Source organism: Geotrypetes seraphini, chromosome 6, assembly GCF_902459505.1.
Source record: "Geotrypetes seraphini chromosome 6, aGeoSer1.1, whole genome shotgun sequence".
In the NCBI taxonomy this organism is placed as follows: domain Eukaryota; kingdom Metazoa; phylum Chordata; class Amphibia; order Gymnophiona; family Dermophiidae; genus Geotrypetes; species Geotrypetes seraphini.
The window spans coordinates 159,885,986-159,911,621 of record NC_047089.1 but is presented as its reverse complement, the minus strand read 5'-3'; the positions used below and the strand labels follow the sequence as shown (position 1 = coordinate 159,911,621).

Genomic DNA, 25,636 nt, shown 5'->3' with positions numbered 1-25,636 from the left:
GGCGGCATTTTATTTTTTCTGTTACGGCTCTTCAAACATGGAACGCCCTTCCCATTTACTTAAGAGGAGAAAACAATTTAGATAAATTTAAGAGCAAACTAAAAAGCTTTCTTTTCAAGGATGCTTTTGATACTTAACAAGCTTGACTAAGAGTTTCATTTCATTTCCATAACCTTGCTAAGGTTCATTGTTTATTCCCTCCCTATTGTTTTTTTTTTTACATAATTGTCTTCTTTTCTATCAGCAATTTGTATTTATCTACCCATCCTTTTCTCTCCTTTTTACATGTTTGTAATATTAGTCTTTAACACGTTACGTATGTTTAGCTTTTGCTTGTTTTGTTGCCCCCTTAATTGTATGTAATTTTAATGATATGTTCATCGCTTAGAAATTTGAGTAAGCGATTAATCAAATATACAATAAACTTGAAACTTGAAGATGTAATATAGAATTCAGTATAAGTTGCTGTTGTTAATTTATCTGAGCATGCATCAATTGGCACCCAAATACTTGCAAGATTGTGTTTCACCTTATGTACCCTCTTGTATATTATGTTCTGCAGAACATTCTGTTTTGATCATTCCAACACAAAAGCAGTTTCACTTGGAATCAGTAAGGTCTAGTGCCTTTTACTATGCAGGTCCCACAGAATGGAACAAACTTCTGGTTTACATTTGGCAGTAGAAAGATTTGTGTAATATCAAGAAATTGTTGAAACATCATTTGTTTTGTAAAATGAAACATGGTTAATGATATTGTCATATAATGGATGAATGAGATTTTGTATGTTTTATTGTTTGTATATTATGTATGTGCACTTGTAATCTGCCTTGTTAAAGGCGGACTATAAATAATAGAATCACAGGGTCAGAAAAGGGTAATGCTGGACATGGGGGGACAGACACAGAAGAGTGATGCTGAACAAGATGGGGTAGGGATACAGAATGGATGTTAGGGGATAGGAACACAGAGGGAAGTTGGATGGATATGGAGAGAGAAGAAATATCACATGGATAGAAGACCCTGCAAGACAGAGGAAAGCAGAAACCAGAGATGGGACCAATAAAAAAAAAAATATCAAATGCCAACAAAGGTAGATCAATAATTTTATTTCCTATTTAGCACTTCACCTGCCAACTCAGTGCTGTCACACAGCTGACAGCATGCTTTGGGAAGGGACTTTGGCTTCAGGGACTTATTTACTGAAATTTCTTTGCTCATAGACAGAATAGGAAAAGGGTCTTAGTAAATCAGTTTCTCAAAGAGCTGCTGCTTATCCAGGAGAAATATTCATTGTGGATAGTATTGGAGTGGTGGGGAAGGAGAAGTGAGATAGGTCTTGATTGCTGACTCGCAAGTTTTTGGGCTGGCTCCTAGATTTAATAAAAATTTATTGAGACCTGGCTTAATGAATATAAAATATGGTGACGAGTGGGCTTGAAAACACAGTGATGGGAGAGAGCTACACCTATGTTGAATATTGACTGGCAATACCAACACAGTTTAAATTCAAAATGTTGACTTTTAATATTCCAAGCACTGAGAAGTAAGAGGGATACTTTGCTTGAGAATATCGACTAACATAATCTCATTAGGAATCCAAGGTTAAATTATTTATTTATTTAAAAATTTATATACTGCATACAACTATGCGGTTTACATACCACATAGATAAAATCTTATTTCCCTGCGATTTCACATATAGCATAGACATAACTAGACAATATCATTAATATCCCCCCAATATAAAATATCAATATACCAAATCAAATCAAATTTCAACAATTAAGGAAGCAAAAAGGAATTAGATTAAACGATCCATTCCAAGGTGGGTGACAAAACTGATCCACATATAGAAGCAAAACTAATCAAATTCCAACAATTCAGGAATACAAACAAACTTTAAATCATACATTACTGTCAGCGTATTCTGAAGAAGGGCCTACATTTAAAATTGGGCTCAAAATCTTTTTTTGTACTGAAGTTTGTGGTTGACAGCAAGCACCGGAAGCTGAATTCTCATCCTGCTAATTTTTTTTACATTTTCTCTCCTCTCCTCCTCTTACCTTTCTTACTGTTTCCTTTATAGATTTTGATTTAAATCATTATTCTGTCTGACAGAAAGATGGTTAAAAAAAATCTCTGAAAAAATTTGAGATATACTTAAGGGAGTGATACAAGTGTCATTGTAAAGCAAGTAAGTTCTCCACTACCTCTCCTGTATTATGGAACAATTTCCAATTGGAGTTGTGTTCTGAACTAAGCTATGGACTAGGAAAGGCTCCTAAGGTAAAAGCGTTGGTAATAGATGTTGTTTGGTAGAGCCTTGAAGGTGTGGACAGGTACTAGTTATAGTTGTGAATGTATTTAATAATATATATAGCATCTGAGGAAGAGCATGAGAAGGATTCTCTTATGTTAAATGTTTCTCCATCCCCTCTCCAAATTGTCATAAAATATAGTTTACAGGTTACAATTTGCCATAGTTATCCTTACGGTGCAAGTTTTCCAGTCCAAGTTTTATCCTAACTTAACACTCATAGACAGTTTACTGGTTAAATTTGGCATTGTTATAGTGCAAGATTTTTTTTTTTTTAATATTTTTTTAAGTTTCAAAATATTTAACAGTGCAAAGTATAGATTAATAAACAGACAATAAAGTGCGAAAGCACATACACCTTACAAGTATTCATATACAATCATTTTATCCCACCCCCCTTCCAATAAATAATCATCATAAATAATAAACATTTTTAACCCACCCTCCCACCCTGGATGTGCATAGAACTACCCAAATTAAAGACCAAAAAATCTATCCTGATGTAATATAAGATGTCAGCAGGCCCCCAATTTAAATACATTACTATGCCCTAATAAATCTGCATTTATTTTCTCATTCCTATATATGGAGCATAAATTTGCCCACCAAAAAGAAAAATTAAGACGATCATAATTCTTCCAATTATTTGTTATCATCTGCATTGCTACCCCAGTCATAATTATGAAAAGATGACATTTATAACAATCTTTGTAATAATGTACCACATAGTGCAATATTTTTCAATACAAGTTTTGCTAATGTGACTTACTGGGATCTGGTGCCAATATACATTTCTTTGTAATTCATCGGTCAAGGGCAGGGAAGTTAGGTGAAGAGAGATGTTTTTATTGCTTTCGAGGGCAGTTGATTCCAGTAGCTCAGTATGAAGTGGGAGTAGGAATGTCATTTGGCGGTTTGCACAACTAGGGAGCGTTTTGAGGCATATTTCATCCTGGGAGTAGAGGGGCCTGTCCGGCATGTACAGAGGAAGCTTAGCTGTCATGTAGCCTGGTGCCATGTCATGCAAAGATTTGAACGCTAGCATCAGGCCCTTGAAGACACAACATTTAGGTATGGGCAGCCAGTGAGCCAACGCTATAGTCTGGAAGACAGGGTCTTGGGCACGGAGGTTTTTTAGAAGCCTAATCGCCGCATTTTGTGCGTGCTGGAGACCTTTCAGAAGTAGTTGTCTTATACTGTCTCTGAGATTTGGGATTCTGGTCAAGAGAGAGGACAGGCTAAGATGGGAGGGACTGAGATTTATCTCCTAAGCAGAAGTTACATTAAATCAAACAATTTTATTATGCCTATTCTTGAGCAATATGTTGTACTTTTATAATTTGTATATTGTAATTCGCTGATTGTCTAGCTCTCTTTGGTGTGAACCGCCTAGAAGTTGTCTGATTATGGCGGTATAGAAGAATAAAGTTATGTTATGTATGTATGAGGGAAAGTGACATAGTGCAAGAGAGAAGGGGTAGAAATATTGATGGTTGGAAATAGTGGTTAGCCCCGAACAGGTAATTTAACTGACCAGGAACTGATTCTGGCAGGTTAAATAGCAGTGAATATTGGGCCCTTAGGTGTTAAGGTTGTAGAATTGAGAGAGTGCGTGCTTTACATGACCTATGTATGCATGTTTCTGGGATGGGAAAATAGACCGAGTGGAGACAGAATGTTCTTTATACTTGCAGACTGTTATATCCGCCCTGGAGCACATATAAGTTTGTGTGCATACCCTCCCTGGTGTGGTTTTATAAAAACACATATGTTGCCTTTATTAAATTACATACACCAAAACTACTCTATAATTAATCAACAGTGAAAATGGCATTAAAAATTCAAGTCAATAATAGGGACTATCAGAGCAATTGGTCTACAGCAGTCAGATTGGCCCTTGATAAAGTAATTAATAATTGTACTTGTATTCAACCAGGAAGGCACGATAGGCAATCCCTGGGTTAAGAATAAGTTACGCTTTTCAAGCTGTTCTTAAGTTGGATTTATATGTAACTCGGAACTTGTAGATTTTAAGATTCTTGCTGCTTACCTCTGCTCTTGGCTGACAAAAGGGCCAACTGTTCCTACCGGTGTTCATTCATGCCGTTGGTGATACATTCTAATGGAATAAGCAAGTAATTTAAGATTTTTGCACTTTCACTAATCCCGACCCTGAAGAAGTATGAAATGCGTCGTAGGGGGACTGGTATAGCAATGACTTTGACTAAGCTAAGTCCTTGATATGAAGTGAAATAATATTTATGTAACCAATAGTATGAAAGATAAAATATAGTTCTCCATATTTAAAGCACTTAATTAATTTATTAGATTACGGCATGAATGAACTTAATAAGATTACACACTGATGAAAAGGGGAACTTGTGAGGAGTGCTGTCACACCGATCTACTTGATCTCATTGATCTATTTATTCGGGTGGTATTCTGAAGATCCCTGGTGTGCATAAAAGCTCATTCATGATAGCTCAATATACATCAGTGCTAATTTAAATATGGTTGGAATTATTCGAGGTGCCTACAAAGTATTTGATGCCCTCTAAGGCACTGTTCTTCAACCTTTTGACACCTATGGACCGGCGGAAATAAAATAATTATTTTGTGGACCGGCACCAGTCTGCAGACCGGCAGTTGAAGAACACTGGGCTAAGTCGTGCCCATCTCCACCCAATCTCCGCCCCAGACCTCGCCCCCATAATAGTACTAATTGTAACACCATTTTTTCCATTCATTTTTTATATATACACACACACATAATGGTTAACCACAAAATTAAACTACACAAAGCACACTGTATGCTTCTCAATATTCATTCCTACCAGAACACAGATACCCCATGCAAATACGGGACCAAAAACTAAAAGTACTAATATTTACAAACAAACCCTAAGATGTGAGACTCTGCAAGCAGTACAACCCCAGAGGAAAAGAAACAAATGCATTTTTTCCTGAACAGACAGCAGATGTAAATCAATCACTAAATAAAAAAAAAAATTAAAGCATTCCCCCTACCGTTGTTGTCTCTCTCCCTCCATGCTGTGCCTTGCCTTCTGGCCTGTCCCCCCCGGTGTTATCTTCAGGCTGGTCCACGGTGTGATCGACGCGGCGTCTGCGTCCCGTGCCTCATCTGGAAGCCTTCCCTCTGATGTTCCAACATCAAAGAGAAGGCTTCCGGTTCAGGCGCAGGACGTGCATAGGAGCCTTTTCCTTTGGCTTTGTGCACTGCAGCACTCAGGAAGCCTGCCCGAAGACGTCACGTTGATCGCAACATAGACCGGCGGCTGAAGAACACTGTCTTCTGCCGATGGACGTGCCGGCCCTGCAGAAAATTTCTGTGGACCAGCACCGGTCCACTGACCGGCAGTTGAAGAACAATGCTCTAAGGTACAGCAAGCACAACCACACACTGTTCTTAATGTAGCCCTGCATTATTCCTGAATCTGCTGTAGGAGAAGTGTAGGAGTCTAGACTCTATGACATTGGAAATACTGCTCAGTGAAATCAAATGAAGCTGTAATTGCGTTCTTAAGTATGAGTCAAACTTATGTCGGGTGTCTGTAACTTGGGGACATTCTTTCAGATGTTGCTTTTCATTTATACTATATGTCAGTTTCTATCATGCTTTATTTTATACATACAGACACCTCAGATCAATTAATGATGTTAATTTGTATTTCTAGATGAAATCATGCATCAGGATACCTTCCCTCTTTGTGCTACAGATATTGAGGATCAGCTGAAGAAACAGTTTGCCTATCTCTCTGGTAAGAGTAGTACTTGTCCACTAAATTTGTTCTTCATGGACACATACACAAGTTCTTTTCTAATCAGTCAATTTATTCTTTGTAGGTTTTAATATCTTTTCTTGGGCCAATATAGTTTTGATCCAAAGGGAGTACGAAATTTTAAGATCCCATGGATCCCTTCTGAAACTGGCCTCTATATTTTGGATAAGTTATTAGTTTATCTTTACTATTATTGCTTTATAGATTTCACTGAAGGCCCCTCTGGTTTCTAGCTTCTCAGTAGAATTAAGGGAATTATTTTACAAATGGAGATGTCTGAAGTGAGGAAAGCAGAATTAGTTCTCATTTTTTATGACGTCTGTTAGACTTATCAAGGCTGACTTGGAACATCTAGATATAATTTAAATCTCTCTGCCCATATACTTTTCTTCCTTTGTCCCTCTTTTACTGAGCCGCAGTAGAGGTTTCTACCGCAACCAGGAGTGCTAATGGCTCTGATGCTGCTCTGACACTCATAGAATTCCTAAGAGTATTGAAGCAGCGTTGGAGCATTTAGCACTCCGTCCCATGGTAGAAACCTTTACCATGGCTTAGTAAAAGAGGACCTATATGCAGAAATAGGAACACTCTGCAGTAATGCTGCCCGATTCGCGATTCAAATTGATTCTCCGATTCACTTTGGGTGAATTGATTCGAATCGGTTTGTTTTTTTAAGAAAATCGGACTTACTGATTCGTCGGCCCCCTTGTTAGAGACCCGTTCAGGCTTTCCGTCTGGTGGCAGAGGGAAATCCCAAACGGATCTCTGGTGCAGATCAGTGACAGCAAGGCTCTCTCCTTCCCGGCTGCAAGTATTTCTCCTCTCCTCCCTGGTCAGACAAAAGCGGCGGTAGCAAATGCAATTCACTACCCTGCCACTACTTTGGGCATCTTCTCTCCATTCGGCTGCCCAAGCGGAACAGGAAGTGGAGAGAAGACGCAGTGGAGAGAAGACACAAGGAGTGGTGGCAGGAGTGGATCGCTACCGCCACTGGTAGCACATTGTACAGTAACATCAAAATAAAGGTAAAGCTTTCCGAACTTTGCAAGAAGCCATCAAATGCAACTATGAGCACTGGCAGATTTGGGAAAACTACATTCTTACCAGTACTGATATAGGAGAGTTTTCAGAAGCTATTAAAGCTTATCACCGACTTATGGATTTACAAGGCAAATAGAAAGATATTCAGGTGCTGAACATCCTGGTGAAGGCAGTGGTGGATGGAATAGTTGATCAAAAGGGAGAACTGGCAACAAGTTTGAAGGGGGAACTGCAGGAGTTGTTTGAAAAATTGACTGCTAGAGAGACAAATGATGGAGAAATCTGGAAACTATATGCTAAACTATATGGCAGTGGAAAGAGTGATAATGAAGATGACAATTAAAGTATATTCCCCTATTCATGGAAGCTCAATTGTTCATTGAGGATTTCTCAGTTGGTTGCTCATTTCTTGGAGCTCTCTGATTAAGATGACCATTGTTTTGACTTCATTAGCTAACTTGATGCAGACGTCACTCTTTCCAACATCTGTGAATAATTGCTTTGCTTTGGAAGATAATCCTTGGAGGTTAAATCATACTGAAGAGAGAATTCTCACCATAAAAAATTTAAAAAAGGTAGATAGAGGGAGAGGGGAGACGGGGGAGTTGGTGGACTGGAGGAGAGATGGGGAGAAGATATATGGGAGAAATGAACTTGGTGGAGGGGGGAAGATGGATGGTGGAGGGGAGAGATGGACTTGGGGGAGATCATGGAGAGGGGAGATGGGGGAAGGATAGAAGAAATAAAGATCTAAAATCTGGAGCGGGAGAGAGATGGTGGACAATTGGATTTAGGGAGGGAAGGAAGAGAAGTTGGACACAGGAGATGGTGGGGGGATAGAGATACTGGATAGGAGGGTAGTTAGAAAGAGAAAGGGAGAGCTGGTGGGGAAGGAGGGAGAGATGCTGGATGACAGGGTAGTTGAGAAAAGGAGAGATGATGGATCTGGGCAAGAGACCCTGGCAAGCAAGTTATCAGAAGAAGATTGTTGCATGATTTGAAAAATGACCAGACAACAAAAGGTAAAAAAAAAAAAATTATTTTATGTTTTGTGATTATAATTTATCAGATTTGAAATTTGTATCCTGCCAGAGCTGAGCTAGGATTTAACAGAGAGAGGAAAAGTCTTTTTTGTTTGTTTATGCCACAGCACCAGTGTGGGTAGGAGAGGGTGAAGAGGCTATAAAATAAACTCACCAGGATGTTTGGAAAAAATACCCAATTGTGCAGGAAAATCGAATTGAATCGAAAAATCGATTCAATAGGCTGAATCGAATCAAATTGAAATATTTTTTCCTGAATCGGGCAGCACTACTCTGCAGACATGTGATCAGTGCAGGAAATGCCCTTGCTCATTCAAGTTCTGTTATCCCCAGGGTCTGTTGTAAGTTATCATTGTTTTAAGATTTCTTATATTCCCTTTATGGGCTATAGTATGGGTATTTTTTTTTTTACATCTTTTGTAAATAGTCTTTTCCAGGTGGAGGGGCATAATCAAAAGAAACATCTAAGTCCATTTTGGGCTTAAGTTGCTAGTCGCCCAAAGTCAGCATTGTCAAAAGGCCATTCCCGAAAAATACGTCCAAAATATTTTTCTTTTTCGAAAATCGTCTAAGTATATGTCCAGCCGTTTGGTTGGCCAGACCGCTAAGTCGTCTATCTTTATACTACATTCTCGTCCAAAAATTCGTCCAAGTCAAAAATGCCTAGAACAAGACCTTTTGGACATGGGAGGGGCCAGCAAAGTGACTGGACACCCAGACATGGCAAAACAGTAGGGGGGCACCTTACAGGGCACTGCTGCGAACTTCACAGAAAGGGTGCCATATACACATCTCACCAGAACTCTCTTATAGGTCATGGTGATCCCCCCCAAAACATCCCCCAAAACCTACTAGACCCATTAGCCCCAGACTACTTAAGCCACCTCTGTGCAGCTCTACTAGGCTTTCCTAAGCCAGGTGCTGATGTTCTGGAGGCAGATATCTAAAGTGTTTATTATGATTTTTATGGCGGTAGAGTGGGGGTGGGGGGTCAGTGATCACTGGGGGAGTGTGTGGGGGTCTGTACTTTGTATTTGCAGTGGTTATCTGGTTACTTTGCATACCTTCTGGGCACATAGACCTGGTTTTCAATTGCCTAAGTCACAACATACAAGTTCCGTCTAAGCAGCCTCGTTAAACTTTCAGTTATACTTGCAGTACAATTGAGTCTAGGTTGGCTCCCATTCCGCCCAAATCCTGCCCTCCCCACTCCTCCTAAAATGCCCCTTTTAGCTCTAGGCGTGCAGCAGCACTGAAAGCGCCTAAGTCATTTTGAGATACGTCTAAAACCCGGTTCAATTATCGGCACTTGAACGACTTGTCTTACTGATCGTCCAAGTGCTGATTTAGGCTGGTTTAAACGTATTTCCATTTTAATTATGAGCCACTTAGTGTTTGATATTGCTAGACTTCATAATACGTTGGGTAGCTCTTTCCTGGACATAGCCCTAGATTTTAGCTAAATTTGAATATGGCAATATTTATTTATTTTTATCAGGAATTGGGGATTTAATACCATTTGTTTCAGTATTCACTGAATGTATTTTCCTCATTCAGCACTGAGATTTACAGCAGAGGCTTCTATCCCAGAGTAAACAATTTTCAGATGTGATCACAAATATGCAGTTTGATAGCAGTCCTAATTCTCACCCCCAGTCTGGGTCTTGGGTGGTGAACATAAGAATAGCCGTACTGGGTCAGACCAATGAATGGTCCATCTAGCCCAGTATCCTGCTTCCAACAGTGGCCAATCCAGGACACAAATACCTGGTAGATAACCAAATAGTAACAATAGTCCATGCTTTTGATCCCAGGGTAAGCAATGGCTTTCCCCTTTGTCCATGTCAATAGCAGACTATAGATTTATCTTTCAGGAACTTGTCTAAACTTTTTAACATTTTATTTTATTTATTTTAAACACTTGTAACTTGCACTATTCAAATGTTCTAAGCGGCTTCAATATAATAACATCATAATAAAATCTTAAAGAGTACAAAAAAAAAAATTAAAATTGTTAGACACCAACTCATACTTATTACATATCTGCTGCATTACAAATGAAAAAGCTACCCATTCAGGCAATATTCCCTTCAGCACAATGACATTTGCTTAAAAAATAGCAAAGATTTTAGAGCTCCTTTGACTGAATGGCGGTAGAGGTTTGTACCATGGGCCAGCGAAGTAGATGCTCATAGGAATTCGATGAGAGTCGGACCATTTACCTCACCAACTCATCGTAGAAGCCTATACCGCTGCTTAGTAAAACCCAGTGTTAGTTTTTTAAACCTAGATACCCAAATATGTTATGTTCTTATGTTATGAGTCACTACGAGAGCAAAATTGCAGTACATTCTTCTCAAAAGCATGGATAAATTTGGGTGAGTGTCATGTTAGACCACTTCAGCCCATAGAAATAGAGATTAACAAAAACAACAAATTCTAAAGATCATAGGTGTTAAGATCACATCATGGCATTCCATCATTTTCATGACAGAGCTGGAAGAGACATTTTTATGGAAAACATTAGACGAAACCCTTCAAATATAATAATAAAGTGCTTATATTCTGTATTTATGTAGTAAATTCATCCCGGTTTGCACAAATAAGAGTCCAGGCATGCCCGAAGACTTACAAAAATAGCCTCACTTTTACAATAAGAACTTAAAAGGTAAAAATAAGCATTATTCTTGTATTAACCTGAATTTTAGGTCCTAAAATAGCTTATAATAAATATTTCTTGAATAACCATGTCTTGAGAAACTTCTGAAATGGTAAATAGCTGTTAACATATCTGAGACCTTTGAGGTAAGTCATTCCACATTTTTTTGTTGCTATGATTTGGACTGAGGCTGAAGAGACTCTCGATTTTGAAATACTTTTAATATATCCTATCCTTTTAATCAGATTCAAAATGGACTTCTCCATAGAAGTAATTAATTTTTTTGGACACTGCCGTGGACACTACAGTTTTTGTCAGAAATGGCCATTGCAAACTTTTGTATACAGAAAACCAACTGGCAAATGCAACTGCCGTCTCTCTTACAGCTTCTACTCTTCACCTGCAAGAGTGTCCATTGTACACAGCATCACCATATGTGCTCTAATGGACACCTAAAAGATCCTCACTGAATCCTTCAAAGAGAAAATGCTACAATTCCCAAATTATCTCCATGAAGATTGCTTATTCACTTAAAACACCCAGTAGAAATCTACTGTAGTACAGTGAATAAAAACCGGAGTGTGTACTCCATCTCAGGTTTTCTAGGATGGAAAAACTGAGAAAAATCAAAAGACTAACAAGTGCTACTCCTGGAGGAAGAATCACTGAAAAAGATTTCCTGTGCAACTGTCCTGACAAACCAGCTAATCAAACAGAAATTTGTAAAAAGCTATTTTCTAAGAGAGAAGACGATGGCATGTATACTTGCAATATGCCATGTTGCCAGTAGGTGTCAGTCACTCACATAAAAAGATCCTGCTCATGCTTCTCCTCTTAATGTATGTATGATTCAGTACAGAACATGTAAAAGATACTACACTGGTGAAACAGACATTAAAAAAAATAAGAATCAACTCAAGCAGACCAAAGTGAATTTTAAATAATCCAGGAATGTAACGTTTTTTTTTTTACCTTAAAATGATCAGATATTTTGGAACTGATGAAAGGACTCCACAAAGACATGGGCTTTATAACTCATCATAGTCATAAAATTATATTGCCTGTCACCTTTTGCTCACATATCGCCTCTCCTAACACACATCTCTCCCCGATTTAGAATGATATTGTTATATTTTCTGGTAATGTCATCAATCACTGATCTTTTTCTTACCCGAGGAAGAGAATTGAGCTCCCAAAAGCTAATCAAGAAATGTAGTGAGTTAGTCCCATAAAATGCATATATAATTATTCTGTGCAATCAAAACTATGGTACCCTTTTATTAAAGTTTAGCATGCATTAATGGACATGGACATTATGGTCCGTAAGTGTAATATAGGATGCACAGCATTTAGTGAGGTGCTGATGTCTGTGCTTGTGCTAAACTTTAGTAAAAAGGCCCCTATGAGACTAAGATGCAGGGTGGACTAGTTTCAAAGACAGTAGCACTTGGTATCTTGTGCCAATACTATAAAATGTGTGCATGAAGTTGTAACAACTCCACAATCTTCTGTATAAAAAATCCCAATAAGAACCAACCAAAATCCACAGAGAGAGAAAAAGACTAGAGATGAAGAGGACCGGAAGGGGTATCAGACAACCCGACACTCAACAATAGAGTGCTGGGAGCGAATCCTCATTTAACCCCACGGAACCTCCACCACCTCGTTATATGAGTTATATTTTTTTGAGTTATATTTTTTTCACAGTTTCTAATACTTTGTACTTAGCTAAATAGCTCATTGGTTTAATGTTTGTAAGGCCATTAAACATAACTTAGCTTTCATATTCAGCAAAATCCTTCCCCCGAACGCCAACGCGTTTCGATATCCTTTATCAAGGCGACATGGGGAGCTGAAAATAAAAGGACAAACCATTACACTACATGTCGCCTTGATAAAGGATATCGAAACGCGTTGGCGTTCGGGGGAAGGATTTTGCTGAATATGAAAGCTAAGTTATGTTTAATTGACATGCAATACAAGCAACTTTAATGGCCTTACAAACATTAAACCAATGAGCTATTTAGCTAAGTACAAAGTATTAGAAACTGTGAAAAAAATATAACTCAAAAAAATATAACTCATATAACGAGGTGGTGGAGGTTCCGTGGGGTTAAATGAGGATTCGCTCCCAGCACTCTATTGTTGAGTGTCGGGTTGTCTGATACCCCTTCCGGTCCTCTTCATCTCTAGTCTTTTTCTCTCTCTGTGGATTTTGGTTGGTTCTTATTGCATGAAATTGTGTCAATCTTATAGAATTTGAAGGCACTTTTTCTTTTTAAGTTTTAAAATTGTTTAAGTACGGTAATTCAACTGTTCTGTTCAGGCAAAGAATGTTCTGTTGGGCCTTTTAATGATATGATCATTTTTAAAGCATGGTTTAAAGTCCATTATATTGTACTGTCCTAAGTTAGGCCAATATCTTAATAAAGAGGCAGTTTCTGACACTCAAGATGTCTTCTTAAAGCTTTAGTGACATCTGAAACAATGATGATAAATTTTTTAAAAAATGTTTATTATTTTAGGTGGACGAGGAGAAAATGGCTGCCCTGTTATCACATTTCCAGAGTATCCAAATTTCAGTGAAATCCCAGAGAAAGAGTTCCAGAATGTTCTGACATATCTCACTAGTGTGCCCAGGTATGTTTGTTATAGCTGAAACAAAATGGTTGCCTATACACTTCCACCTCCTTATTCACGGTTTTGACGTTCGCGATTTTGATTATTCGTGGGGTTTTTCCCCAGCCCCCCATCCCCCAAAATTGCTTGTTGGCAGCCCACATTAAAAAAAAAAAAACGGTCCCAGGACTTGGATCGAGGCAAGGAGGGAGGCGAGTGGAGGAGGGGGGCGATCGGAGGTGGAGGGGAGTGATCGGTGGCGGATGAAGCGAGCAGCTGCCCCAGGAGCATGGACCTTACCTGGTGGTCTAGCGGTGACACAGGGCAGGAGCGATCTTCCTACACTCCTGCCCCGTACAGAGTCGTGCTGTGAGTTCCCATGGTCTCACGAGACTACAACAGGGCAAATAGGGAGGGAGAAGTGTAGTGTCCTTTTACTTTTTACTAAGAAAGTCTGCAAAAACATGTAGCAGATATATTCATGAGCGTCTGGAAAATTCTTTAAAACACATCTATATTTTTTATTTTGATTTATCAATATTTACTGTCTTTATTGGGATTTATTAATTGCTTTTATGAAGAAATTCACGTAAGGTAGTGTAGAGCAAGTTTTAAAATCAGGATGTCATTTTCCCTATCTGTCCCAGCAGGCTCACAATCTAACTATGGTACCTGGGGCAACAGAGGGTTAAGTGACTTGCCCAGGGTCATGAAGAGCAGCACTGGGCTCATACCCACAACCTAGAGGCTGCTGAGGCTGTAGCTCAAACCACTAGGCTACTCCTCCACTCAAAGCAATGTAGAGTAAGAATAAGCCAGACATAGGCACTAGACAATTGCATCAGTAAAAATATTCAATGATATTTCCAATGTCAATACAATACACATTAAAACATCTTAATAGCCCAGGGTATAAGCAGAAGTGGGACATGTAGATAGGAGACAGATAGATAGAAATATGAGTGTCTAAGTCAAGGAAAAATTGCATATGGATTCAGAAAAGTTGTATGAAACTGATCTCAGCTTCAAGACGAGTAGATAAGCAAGTCCTGCTACAATATGTGCACCTAGTATTTTTCCTTTTGTGTGTGACTAGCTAGTTAGCTGCTTCTTCCTTTTAGTTCAAATCTATTTTATTAAGCAACAGTAAATACAACGGCAATAACAACCATGGGATACATTTTCATCAAACACCCGCGGAGGACTGGACTCTTATGTCCTCCCCGGACCCACCAATGAAGCCCCTACCCCCCACCCACCCCTCCCCATCCCCCCACAGATACAGATAAACTTGTAAGCAGGGACCAGCATAGACACCGCAAAGCACAGGTTCAGAGGTGGAGTCTATTCAAGACCCGACTACGACTCTCAGGAGTCAAAATGTTCAAATATGGAGTCCAAGTGTGAACAAAGTCTCTGCTCCGGCGTCGAGAAGGACGAGCCAAACGGGCCTCCCAAGAGCCACACTTCTACCTGCTTCTTGAATTAGAAATAGTTTTGCTTTAAGCAAAGCCTTTTGGGGAGTACCATGGCACCACAGGCTCTTAGAACTATCCCTAATAAAGCACAAAGGCCTGGGTTCTATAACCAGCTCCTAAATTTAGGTGTCGGCAGGCGCCCTGCCAATGGTCAGAAATAAGATATTTTAAAGGTGTATCAACTAATAATGAAACTTATGCTCAGAGACTCAAAGGCAATAAACAGGGGAAAAAACCCCAACACTATTGCCTCACCACCCAATCATCGCATGTTCAAAAAGCTTCAGTTGATATCAAAATTGTTGTTATATTCTTTTATAACACTATGGGCTCCTTTTACAAAGCTGCGCTAGGGCCTTAACGCGTGGAATAGTGCGTGCTAAATTGCCGCATGTGCTAGCCGCTACCGCCTCCTTTTGAGCAGGTGGTAGATTTCCAGCTAACGCTTGCTATAGCGAGCGCTAATCCGGTGCGTGCGATAAAACCGCTAGCGCGGCTTTGTAAAAGGAGCCCTATGTGCCGCGCAGTCTATGCAATTCACTATATTCGCATGTAATTAAGGACTTGGATGGCAAACTTATCTTTAGCTTGCAGGTTCCGACGTGACATGTTTCGTTCCTGCTTCAGGGAACCAATAATGCAGTGCAAAAAAGTTTATAGCTTAGGCGGTGTAGTCTCAAAAAAGCTACCGGACTTCTTACATAGTAACCAGCAGATTTAGTCCGTTGTAGTTAGGACTAGAGCCTGCAACCCAGTTCTAAAATGATCTGGCTGAAGAAGAGGTTGTAACCTCCATGATCAGCACACCTTATAAAATGTGGTTCTGACAACCATTCAAATTTATCATTTTATAGAGAACACTATCTCAAGGTTGCATATCTCAGCAAGGAAAGATAACATTACATTACGGATTTCTATTCCGCCTATACCTTGCAGTTCAAGGCGGATTACAAAAGATTTGACTGGACGTTTCCAGTGAGATCACATTACAGAAGATTTGACTGGACATTTTCCAGTGAAGATACATTTTTTTTTTTTTTTTTTTTTATAAGGGGGTAGAATTCTAGGGGACCTTACGGGTTGGATAGTAAACTGACTGTGCCGAACTGGGTGAATTAGCAAATGGAATACAGTTAGAGTAGGCAAGATTACAATCTATTTTAGGGGTCTGTTTACTTGAAATGTGTTTAAGTGGGGTATTTGGGGAGAGTTATCTGGCGGTAGGTGAGTTGTCTGGAGGTAGGTGAATTAGTTAAGGCACTGGTCTTTGACCTAAGGGCCGCAGCATGAGCGGACTGCTGGGCATTTTGGACCCCTGGTCTGACCCAGCAGCGGCAATTCTTATGTTCTTATGTTCTAAGATAAATGGATACAACCACAAAAAACCGGGAGGAATGGAGGGAAATATAGTACAAAGATTCAAAAATATCACTCCAATGCAAAGGCACCACACAAGCCAAGAAAGCTAGCTTATGACTTAAGTCAGGGGTGTCCAATGTCGGTCCTCGAGGGCCGCAGTCCAGTCGGGTTTTCAGGATTTCCCCAATGAATATGCATGAGATCTATTTGCATGCACTGCTTTCAATGCATATTCATTGGGGAAATCCTGAAAACCCGACTGGATTGCGGCCCTCGAGGACCGACATTGGACACCCCTGACTTAAGTGAAAGAAAAGCCTCAGACAAACGGCGAGAGGTACCCACACTCTTCCACCAAAGCATCATAGGCGAAAAACTTTCGCACAAGTTTAAAGTTAGCGGGTGGGAGCAAAAAATAGCCGAGAATGATTAATGGTAAAAACCACTGAACACAAACAGGCCAGGCCGACGATCGTTTCTTGGCTTGTGTGGTGCTTTTGTTTTGGAATGATATTTTTGCATCTTTGTACTAAGATAAATGGACGCACACTTTTCAACAAAATCGTTGTGATCTTTTGTATGTTGAATGTGAATATTTATTCATTCTTCCAATGGTTAGTGCCTTCCTACAGTTAGAGACGAAGGACTAAGTAGTGTTAAAATTAGCTCAGTGTAGACCTTTCTGGTTTTGAGGTTTGAGCTGGCTGTCTAGCATAACTTTTAGTTACTGCCTAGTTAAAAGTTGATTATTTCAATCAATTTTGTGTGTTTCCCTGCTAATGGTGTTACTAATTGGAAAGCTGATGTCCTGAGCAGAAAGAGGACAGCTTAGCACGAACAACCATCACTTCCCGAAAGCAAGACTTTGTTTAGAAAACAAAACAGATGTGACTTGCAGTTAAAACACACAGAATTCAGCCATTTCCTTTTCATTAAGCTGACCTTTTGCACAGATCAGGCACTTCAGACTTTAGTTTGTGGTGTGAAAAAAGAAGAAATATTATTGTGTTTACCTTACAAAAGTTTGGTCTCCTATAATTGTGTCATTACTTTTGTGCTCTCAGACTACAGTCTCCAGGAATAGTGAAATTTAATAATAGAAACGTGATTTACTAGTCACTATTCTTTTTCCCTTTTCTAGAATTTCTTATGAGTTTTTCTCTGGGAGGCTTGCAGCAGTGTCCTGAGAGGCTGTTACTTGCTGGATATTCAAGAACAGGGATCCCCAAACTTTTCATGAGAAGGGCCACATAGAGCATTTGAAAAATCAGGGAGAGGGTAGAATGGGTGGGGGTCTCTCTTTGTTTGGTGAGTTGGGGAAGGGGACAACCACTTGGCCATCTCAGTGATTTGAAATGATTGGGAAGAAAAGGAGGCAGAAGGCAAATATTTGGGAAGCAGAGGGGACGGGGCTGCTAGAGGAGTGTCGGATAGTCATTATCGGTAACAATAATCTAGGTTTGGTGGAAGTTAGCAGCCCTGCCCCCTTCACATGCCAAAAATTTAAGAAACCAAATTCCATTGAATAGGGCCTATTGTGGGTAGCATGAGGCTTACAGTAGCTTAGGATGTAGTCTTGGTGCTCCTGGTCCTATGCAGAGGCATGTGCTGGGCTGCATACAGAGTAGAGTATATATTGTGAAGTAGAAGTGTTTCATGCTTAGCTCCTGGCCTGTAGTCCTCAGCTATCAGTTAAGCATATTTTGGGTGGGGGAGCTACTCACTAAAGGGTAAATTCTATAAGAAGCGCCCAAAAGTTAGGCACCAAATTAGGCACTGTTCAGCGCGATTCAAATAAACTTGGGTGCTGTTTAATGAATCACGCTGAGCAGAACCTATTTTGGAGGTGCCCAAGAAATAGGGAGGGTTAGGAAAAGAGGAAAAAAGTAGTAATGGCTTCAGGTTTCAAAAGTTCAAATGTATATTATTCTGCTTCTAACTGTTCAACATTTTAAATGTTTTGTGACCTCTTTAAAGCAGTTAGGACTCATTTGATAAGAGCTTCTCATTTTGTGCCTTTTGGCAAAAGATCAATGTACACGTTGCTAATTTCAAATTCCAGTCCAAGAATATATAGCAATAATGGTAAAGATGCAAGTACTGTAATAGGTGACTCCTTTTAATAGACTAATTATATTTTGGCCATTATTCAACAACTGTGCTTCCTTTATTAGGTTGGTGCAAAATCTTTTTCCTATGTATCTAAGGGAACTAACACAACAATCATACTTTATTCAATCCAAGAATGGAATAATTTGATATTTATTTTAACATATTTCAACAATTAGTGTTTTTAGCAAAAATGTAAGCAACAGTACATCAAAAGAAAAAAATTACATGTTAGAAACCAGAAAATAAGCTCAACAGCAATCATATTGATGGAACACATCTTGAGCAGGAAGCTCATAGGCCTTAGAAATAAGGTTTCTTTCGGCCTGAAGCTGAGACTGTTCCCTTCTTGTTGCAATTCTTAAAAAAAAAAAAAGGTTATCCACAGGAAAAGCACAAGCCTGGATCTTAGCACAATGAAACAAACAATTTTACAAAAGCAACAAGCAGGTACATTTTCCCAGCTGTGAGAACCATATAGTATTCTTGAAACAGTAATATTTTTTCTTTTTAGAAATGCAGCTCCCTCTTGTGGGATGCATAAATAGTGTAGTGTGAGCTGTATTGAGTTTCTGTGATTGTGAATACCTTTTCAGTGGAATCAAACAGATATGTTTAATCACTCAGGAGTCATCAGCACAGAAAAGGCACAAAACTGACTAGAGGATACAAGGTAGGCTGGTGAGGCATTAGAGAGAGCATAAGTATTTTGTACATTACATTAGAGATTTCTGTTCCGCCATTGCCTTGCGGTTCAAGGCGGATTACAAAAGAATTACAAAAAACGTATTACAAGAAGAAGATAGCTGGTAATTTCTAGAGGAAATAAAGAGTAGATGAGGTTGCTTTGGGGAATCGGGAGGGTATTGGGAAGTGGGAAGGAGCTAGTCGTATTAAGTTGTTTGCGGGAATTTCTTGAAAAGTAACGACTTTACTTCTTTTCTGAATGTTTTGTAGTCTGGGGTCATAAGTAGTAGATTGGAGATTTTGTTGTCGAGTTTTGCTGCTTGTGTGGCTAGGAGGCCATCATATAGTTTTTTCCAAAATAAAACCCTTAATTTACCCCCCTCTCCTCTTTTACAAAGCCGGCTAGCAGCTGTCACTCCAGTAACTTTCCCGAAGCATAGAGATTTAAAAGGCTTTGGGGCTTTTGCAGCACCTCTTTGTAAAAGTGGGGAGGGTAACATTTTTGTATTGCAGGTTTAAAAAAAATCAGAAGCACTAATTATAGTATGGGTGTAGGGAATTGCATTGAGTTTAAATAGTGAAAAAGGTTGCAGAGCTATTATTAGTAACTAGTCTTTAAGCCCGTTACATTAACGGGTGCTAGAAGAGATGTATGTGTCTCTTTCTTTCTTTCTCTCTCTCTCCTTGGCCGCTGTCTGTCTTTTTCTTTCTTTCTGTTTCTCTCTTTCCTCGGCTGTCCACCACCACCCCTTGCCTGCTCCCCCTGTCCAGCAGTAGCACTTTTCCCTTCCTTTTACCTCCCCCGTGTCCAGCAGCACCCCTTTCCTACTCCCCCTGTCCAGCAGTAGCCTTTCTACCTTCCTTTTACCTCCCCCCTGTCCAACAGCACCCCTTCACTGTGCCCCCTGTCCAGCAACAGCCCTTCTCTCTTCATTTTACCTCCCCTCTATCCAGCAGCACCTCTTCCCTGCTCCCCCATCCAGCAGCATTCCTTCTCCCTACCTTTTACCTCTCCACTGTCCAGCAGCACCCCTTCCCTGCTCCCCCTGTCCAGCAGCAGCCCTTCTCCCTTTGTTTTATCTCCCCCCCTGTCCAGCAGCACCTCTTCCCTGCTCCTAATATCTGCTCCCAAACCACCGTTCTTACCCTCCCTCCATCCCGGCTTCCTGGTCTCTTCTGGCCCATCGGCACGAACCGCTGCCACCGCTGCTGCTTTTCATTTGCGTCTGCCCTCCTCTTCAAAGCCGCCAGCTGAGGATCGCCGGCTGGCTGTAGCGAACCTCGCAGGCCGCTCTCCACCTCGCTAGCACGTTCCCTCTGATGTGATCCCGTACGTACAAAAGGAAAAAAGACGCCTTCAAATAATATAAAACACAGCTGTCAAACTCATACACAATGGTAAAAAATATGATCATGTCACCCCCCTACTGATTAGCTCCCATTGGCTCCCAATTAGTCAATGTATTATTTTCAAAATATTACTTCTAGCATACAAAACCTTAATTTTCAAAGAACCACAATTCATTAACCGAATGCTTATCCCTCACAACACTTCCCGGTCTCTTCGATCGACGGACCAAAAACTCCTAATGGTACCTTCATTAAAAATCATTGGCACTAGAAGACATGATATGTTTTCAGTAATGGCCCCCCCAACTGTGGAACGCCCTTCCCTAATATATCAGAGAAGAAAAAAATCTCAGTCAATTTAAAAAACTTCTAAAAAGTTATCTTTTTAAAGACGCATTCAACCTCTAACTTTCTTTTCTTTAGATGCTTTTATTAGGGTTCATTTTTATTATCCCACCCCATTGTTTCATCCCTTGTTTTGTCTCTTTTCTTAAACTATGAAGATGTAACTTTGCCATCCTATCCTTCATGTTTCGTGTATGTCTCATAAGTGTTTGTTTTAAATTATTTTGTTTACTTATATAAACCTGTTTTATGAAGCTGTAAATCGCTTAGTAACTTGAATAAGCGATTCATCAAATATAAATAAAAACTTGAAACTTGAACTTACAGCGGCATTCGACCTAGTAGATCCTGACATCCTACTACAAACACTGGAGGCAATAGGAATCACAGGCAAAGTCTACAGTTGGTTTGAAGGATTCCTCTGCTCAAGAAGATACAGAGTAAAAGCAAACAATGAACAATCAGAATCCTGGAATAATCCTTGCAAAGTCCCCCAAGGCTCCCCACTATCACCAACACTCTTCAACCTTAACATGGTCAAACTTGGCACATGCTTAGACAAACAAGGCATAACATCATACAGCTACGCAGATGATATCACCATCCTCCTGCCTTTCGACCAAACCACCCCCAACACAACAAACAAACTACACATTGCACTAGAAACAGTGTCAAAATGGATGAGAGACCATAAATTAAAACTGCACCAAGACAAAACCAAATTCATACTTCTAGAAAGAAACAAAACCCCAACCATAACAAACCATCACATATCCCTTACAACCCAACCTAAAACTTCTGGGAATAATGATAGACAAAGGCTGCACGATGCAACTTCAAATCAGGAGAACGGTTCAGAAGGCATTCGCAACCATGCGCAACTTAAGACAAGTCCGAAAATACTTCAACAACGAACAATTCAAACTCATAGTACAAGTGCTAATCTTCGGACTCCTGGACTACTGTAACATACTTTACCTGTCATGCTCCACCAACATGCTAAAACAATACTGCCCTAAGACTAATATTTTAACCGGCAGCCTCAAGGCAATGGGTCTTGGGCCACCGGTACAAGAAATGCTCTTGTGAGACGCTGCGGGCTGCACAAGGAAAAAAGATGAAACGTTCAGAGAAAGAAACACTACCGCACCAGGTAAGTACTTCTTCAGTTACACTTGAATTTATTTTTCCAAATCAAAATAAAACCAGAAATTTGTCAGGATGTTTCTGTGCATAAGAATAGTCCCAAAAATCAATAATACCAAAAATATATAAGCAAGTAGTCTCTGAGAGTATATCAGATAAAGATAGTCCAAATGCATACAACAAAAATCTTCCTTCCAGCAGAGCTGAGTCCACATTTAATTCACAGTTCATACATTCATCAAAAGGAAAAAACTCCAATCAAAATCCAAAACAATCTTCAGGGCTGACTAACTCAGCCTAGGTCAGTGCAACCGCACTGGTCTTCTCAGCAGCTGACGTGCTGGTCAGACAGTATGCTCCATGTGGTAACAATCTGCCAATATTAGGCCCTCTATCCCACCACAATGAACACGGGGCAAACCCCACTGCCTGTGACTGAAACAACCCTTCTTCCCCCACCGGGAAAATGGTAAACTTCAAGGAAAAACCCCCCAAAATAAGTCCTTTCACAGCTCACTTGAGAGCTTCTTCACTCTTCAGCTATCACAGGATAATCAAACACTTGTAAGCAATTTGGATAAGTCAGACTTCAGGTACTAACCCATGCAGAATCAGTTACTTGCTTTTAATACAGCACACTTCCATTGGTAGGACCTCATTTGGCAACTCAGCATTTGTCTCAGGGTCCAGCTCCATATCATGAGATTCCTCCAGCATACCAAGAGGCACTTCCTCTCCAGCCTCTTGTCAGCTTCATGCATCTTGGAGCTTGACTGTTATCCAGAGCTCTCAGCCCTGAACAATGTGGCCTGTTCCTGCTGCCTCTGACTCTCTAATAGTTTAGCTGTTATGGATAGCAGCCTGCAGCCCCTCTCCAAACCCTCAGGTGGAAATGATTTCCGGGAAATTATCCTAGGATTGTGTGGGGGATGGGAAACCTGCACTTCTGCTCTCCTGCTCCCTCTACAGGTCAAGGAGGGAAAATCATTTACTGACTCCGATTGTGGTTTAAATGAGGCTATTTGTGTAGAGCCTGTTTTAGACCTCTGCACTGCTCTGGGGACACTCCTAGCAGGCATAGGCTGCATACCACAATATAGTCGCTGAAAAAATACAACCACATTACCTCAGCTTTCCAAGACTCACACTACAAGCGTGCATTCAAAACAAATTCTACTGCACCCTATTCAAAGCCCTAAATGGAAATGGACCAAACTATCTGAATAACCATTTAATCAGGAAAATACATCCAGACCAAGGAGAACTTAAGTACACTTTACCCACCCCCCTTTCAAAGCAAAAAATATATGACAGTCTACTAGCTACCAGAACAGCAAAAATAGACCACCACCTCTCAAATCTGCTGACCACGATGCCTAACTACAAAACATTCAGGAAAGAACTGAAAACCATACTATTCAAGAAATTTGTCAAATGATCTAACCAAACCGTATTGACCATTCCCAGATCCTGACGCATCAACCTTGCCCCAGGCTAATTTCTTGTTGTAAACCGCCTAGAACTGAAAGGTATTGGCGGGATAGATGACATCAATGTAATGTAATATAAAGAACTGGTTGAAAGACAGAAAACAGAGAGTAAATTTAAATCAGGGTTCTCAAAGTCCCTCCTTGAGAGCATCGATCCAGTCGGGTTTTCAGGATTTCCCCAATGAATATGCATGAGATCTATGTGCATGCACTGATTTCAATGCATATTCATTGGGGAAATCCTGAAAACCCAACTGGATTGCGGCCATCAAGGAGGGACTTTGAGATCCATGGTTTAAATGGTCAGTATTATCAATGGAGAAGGGTAAATAGTGGGCATTGAGCACTGCAGGTGCTATTTTTCAAACTATCCCTCCCAATCCCTGAAGCAGCCTTTTGGTGAAACGCTATTTGGCCAACGTCGGATGGGGTAGGAAAAGAAGTTTGCATAGAGCCAGAGATAAGATTGTGACTCAGCCTGCATAAGAGCCACAGATAAGTTTTTGTAATTTTGTTGATACAATGTTCCATATCAGCATTTAAGACCTGTTTGAAAGCAGCGTTTACAACATTTGACCAGCACTTTAAGAAGCATTCAGCAATGCACTTTTGAATTTAATTTTGACTGCAGTAGCAAATGCGCCTATTTAAAATTCAGCAACTGTAACACAGGTAGACAGGAGGTTTTATGCCAGTGACGCTAACCAATCCTCTTGAGTTAAAAGAGGTTTCCCCCACAGGGGTCTGAGGCTTTTCCTCCCTGAACAATTGTTTCTGTGTTACTTCTGTTGATTCTAATGCACTGATCCAGCTTATATTTTGAGTGATAAATAGTGGGGTTCCCCAGGGTTCTGTGCTGGGAAAACTTTGGCCTAATATACTGGTGCCTAACAACATGACACTTACCGGTCCCTACGTTGAATTAGGCACTGCTAAGTGCAATTCTAAATATAATGCCTAGCAGTTGATTGACAGCCCTGCCAAACGATGCCTTGAAATCAGAAGCTGTTTATAAAATCACACCCTATGTGCATCCCTCTTGAAAGAGTGCACAAGAGTTCCTCCGCATCATCACCACCCTTGAAAACCATTTCCGGTTCAGGTAGATCTCTTATATCATCTTCCGTAAAGTCCGAAGCAAAGAATTCATTCAGTCTCTCCGCTATAGCCTTATCCTTCCTGAGCGCCCCTTTTGCTCCTTGATCACCCAACAGTCCCACAGATTCCCTCACAGGCTTCTGCTTCTGATGTGTGTGGCACAGTGGTTAGAACTGCACAGCCTCAGCATCCTGAGGCTGTGGGTTCAAATCCCATGCTGTTCCTTGTGACCCTGGGCAAGCCACTTAATCCCCCATTGCCCTGGATACATTGGATAGTGTGAGCCCAACTGGACAGATAGAGAAAAATGCTTGAGTACCTGAATATAAACCACTTAGGCTATTTAAATGCTAAAAATAAATACTATGAGTTTTTGCCTCTTTGGCAAGTATCTCTTCATATTGTTTCTTAGCTTTCTTTATCAATGCTTTGCATCTAATTTGCCAGTGCTTATGTCTGTTCTTCTTTTCTTTATTTGGATCCTTTTTCCATTCTTTAAAGGATGTTTTTTGGGCTCTAGTAGCCTCTTTCACGTCACCTTTTAACCATGCCGTCTCTCATTTCCTCTTCTTTCTACTTTTGTTAATACGTGGAATACATCTGGATTGGGCTTTCATGATGGTATTTTTAAATAACATCCATGCCTGGTTTACAGCCCTAACTTTTGTAACTGATCCGTTTAGCTTCTTTTTAACTATTTTCCTTAGCCAATATTTTCTGCATTATATTGTATAAATCCTGAAAATGATGTTATCACATCTGGGACCCAAACATATCATGCTACACTATCTAATTTTATTCTTCCATCACTAAAAGCCATTGAAAATAACTTATATTGTATGAATACCAAAGGCTCTATCCTAGAGCCCATTCCTCCATTTTTCCTGAAACGACACTTTACAGTTTTTGGATCATACATTCTTCAAATTATCCATACTTGTCTATCTACAGCCAATATCCCACCAGACTGGAAACGCTCTATCATAACCCCAATCATCAAAGACCCAAAAAATAATCTTGATAAATGTTCTAACTATCGACCAATAGCAAATCTTCCATTCCTTTGTAAATTAACTGAAAAAACTGTATTTC

The 25,636-nt window shown here is 40.0% G+C and overlaps 1 protein-coding gene across 12 annotated transcripts in view; it reads left to right on the top strand.

Annotated features, from left to right (window-relative positions):
- Window positions 1–25,636, top strand: part of MCF2L (MCF.2 cell line derived transforming sequence like) — a 419,732-nt gene that overhangs the window by 218,805 nt on the left and 175,291 nt on the right. For all 12 annotated transcript variants that reach the window (XM_033948040.1, XM_033948048.1, XM_033948047.1 and 9 more), the window contains 2 exons: window positions 6,016–6,099; window positions 13,389–13,503. In XM_033948040.1, the coding sequence (XP_033803931.1) occupies window positions 6,016–6,099; window positions 13,389–13,503 (199 nt within the window). The remainder of the gene's footprint in view (window positions 1–6,015; window positions 6,100–13,388; window positions 13,504–25,636) is intronic.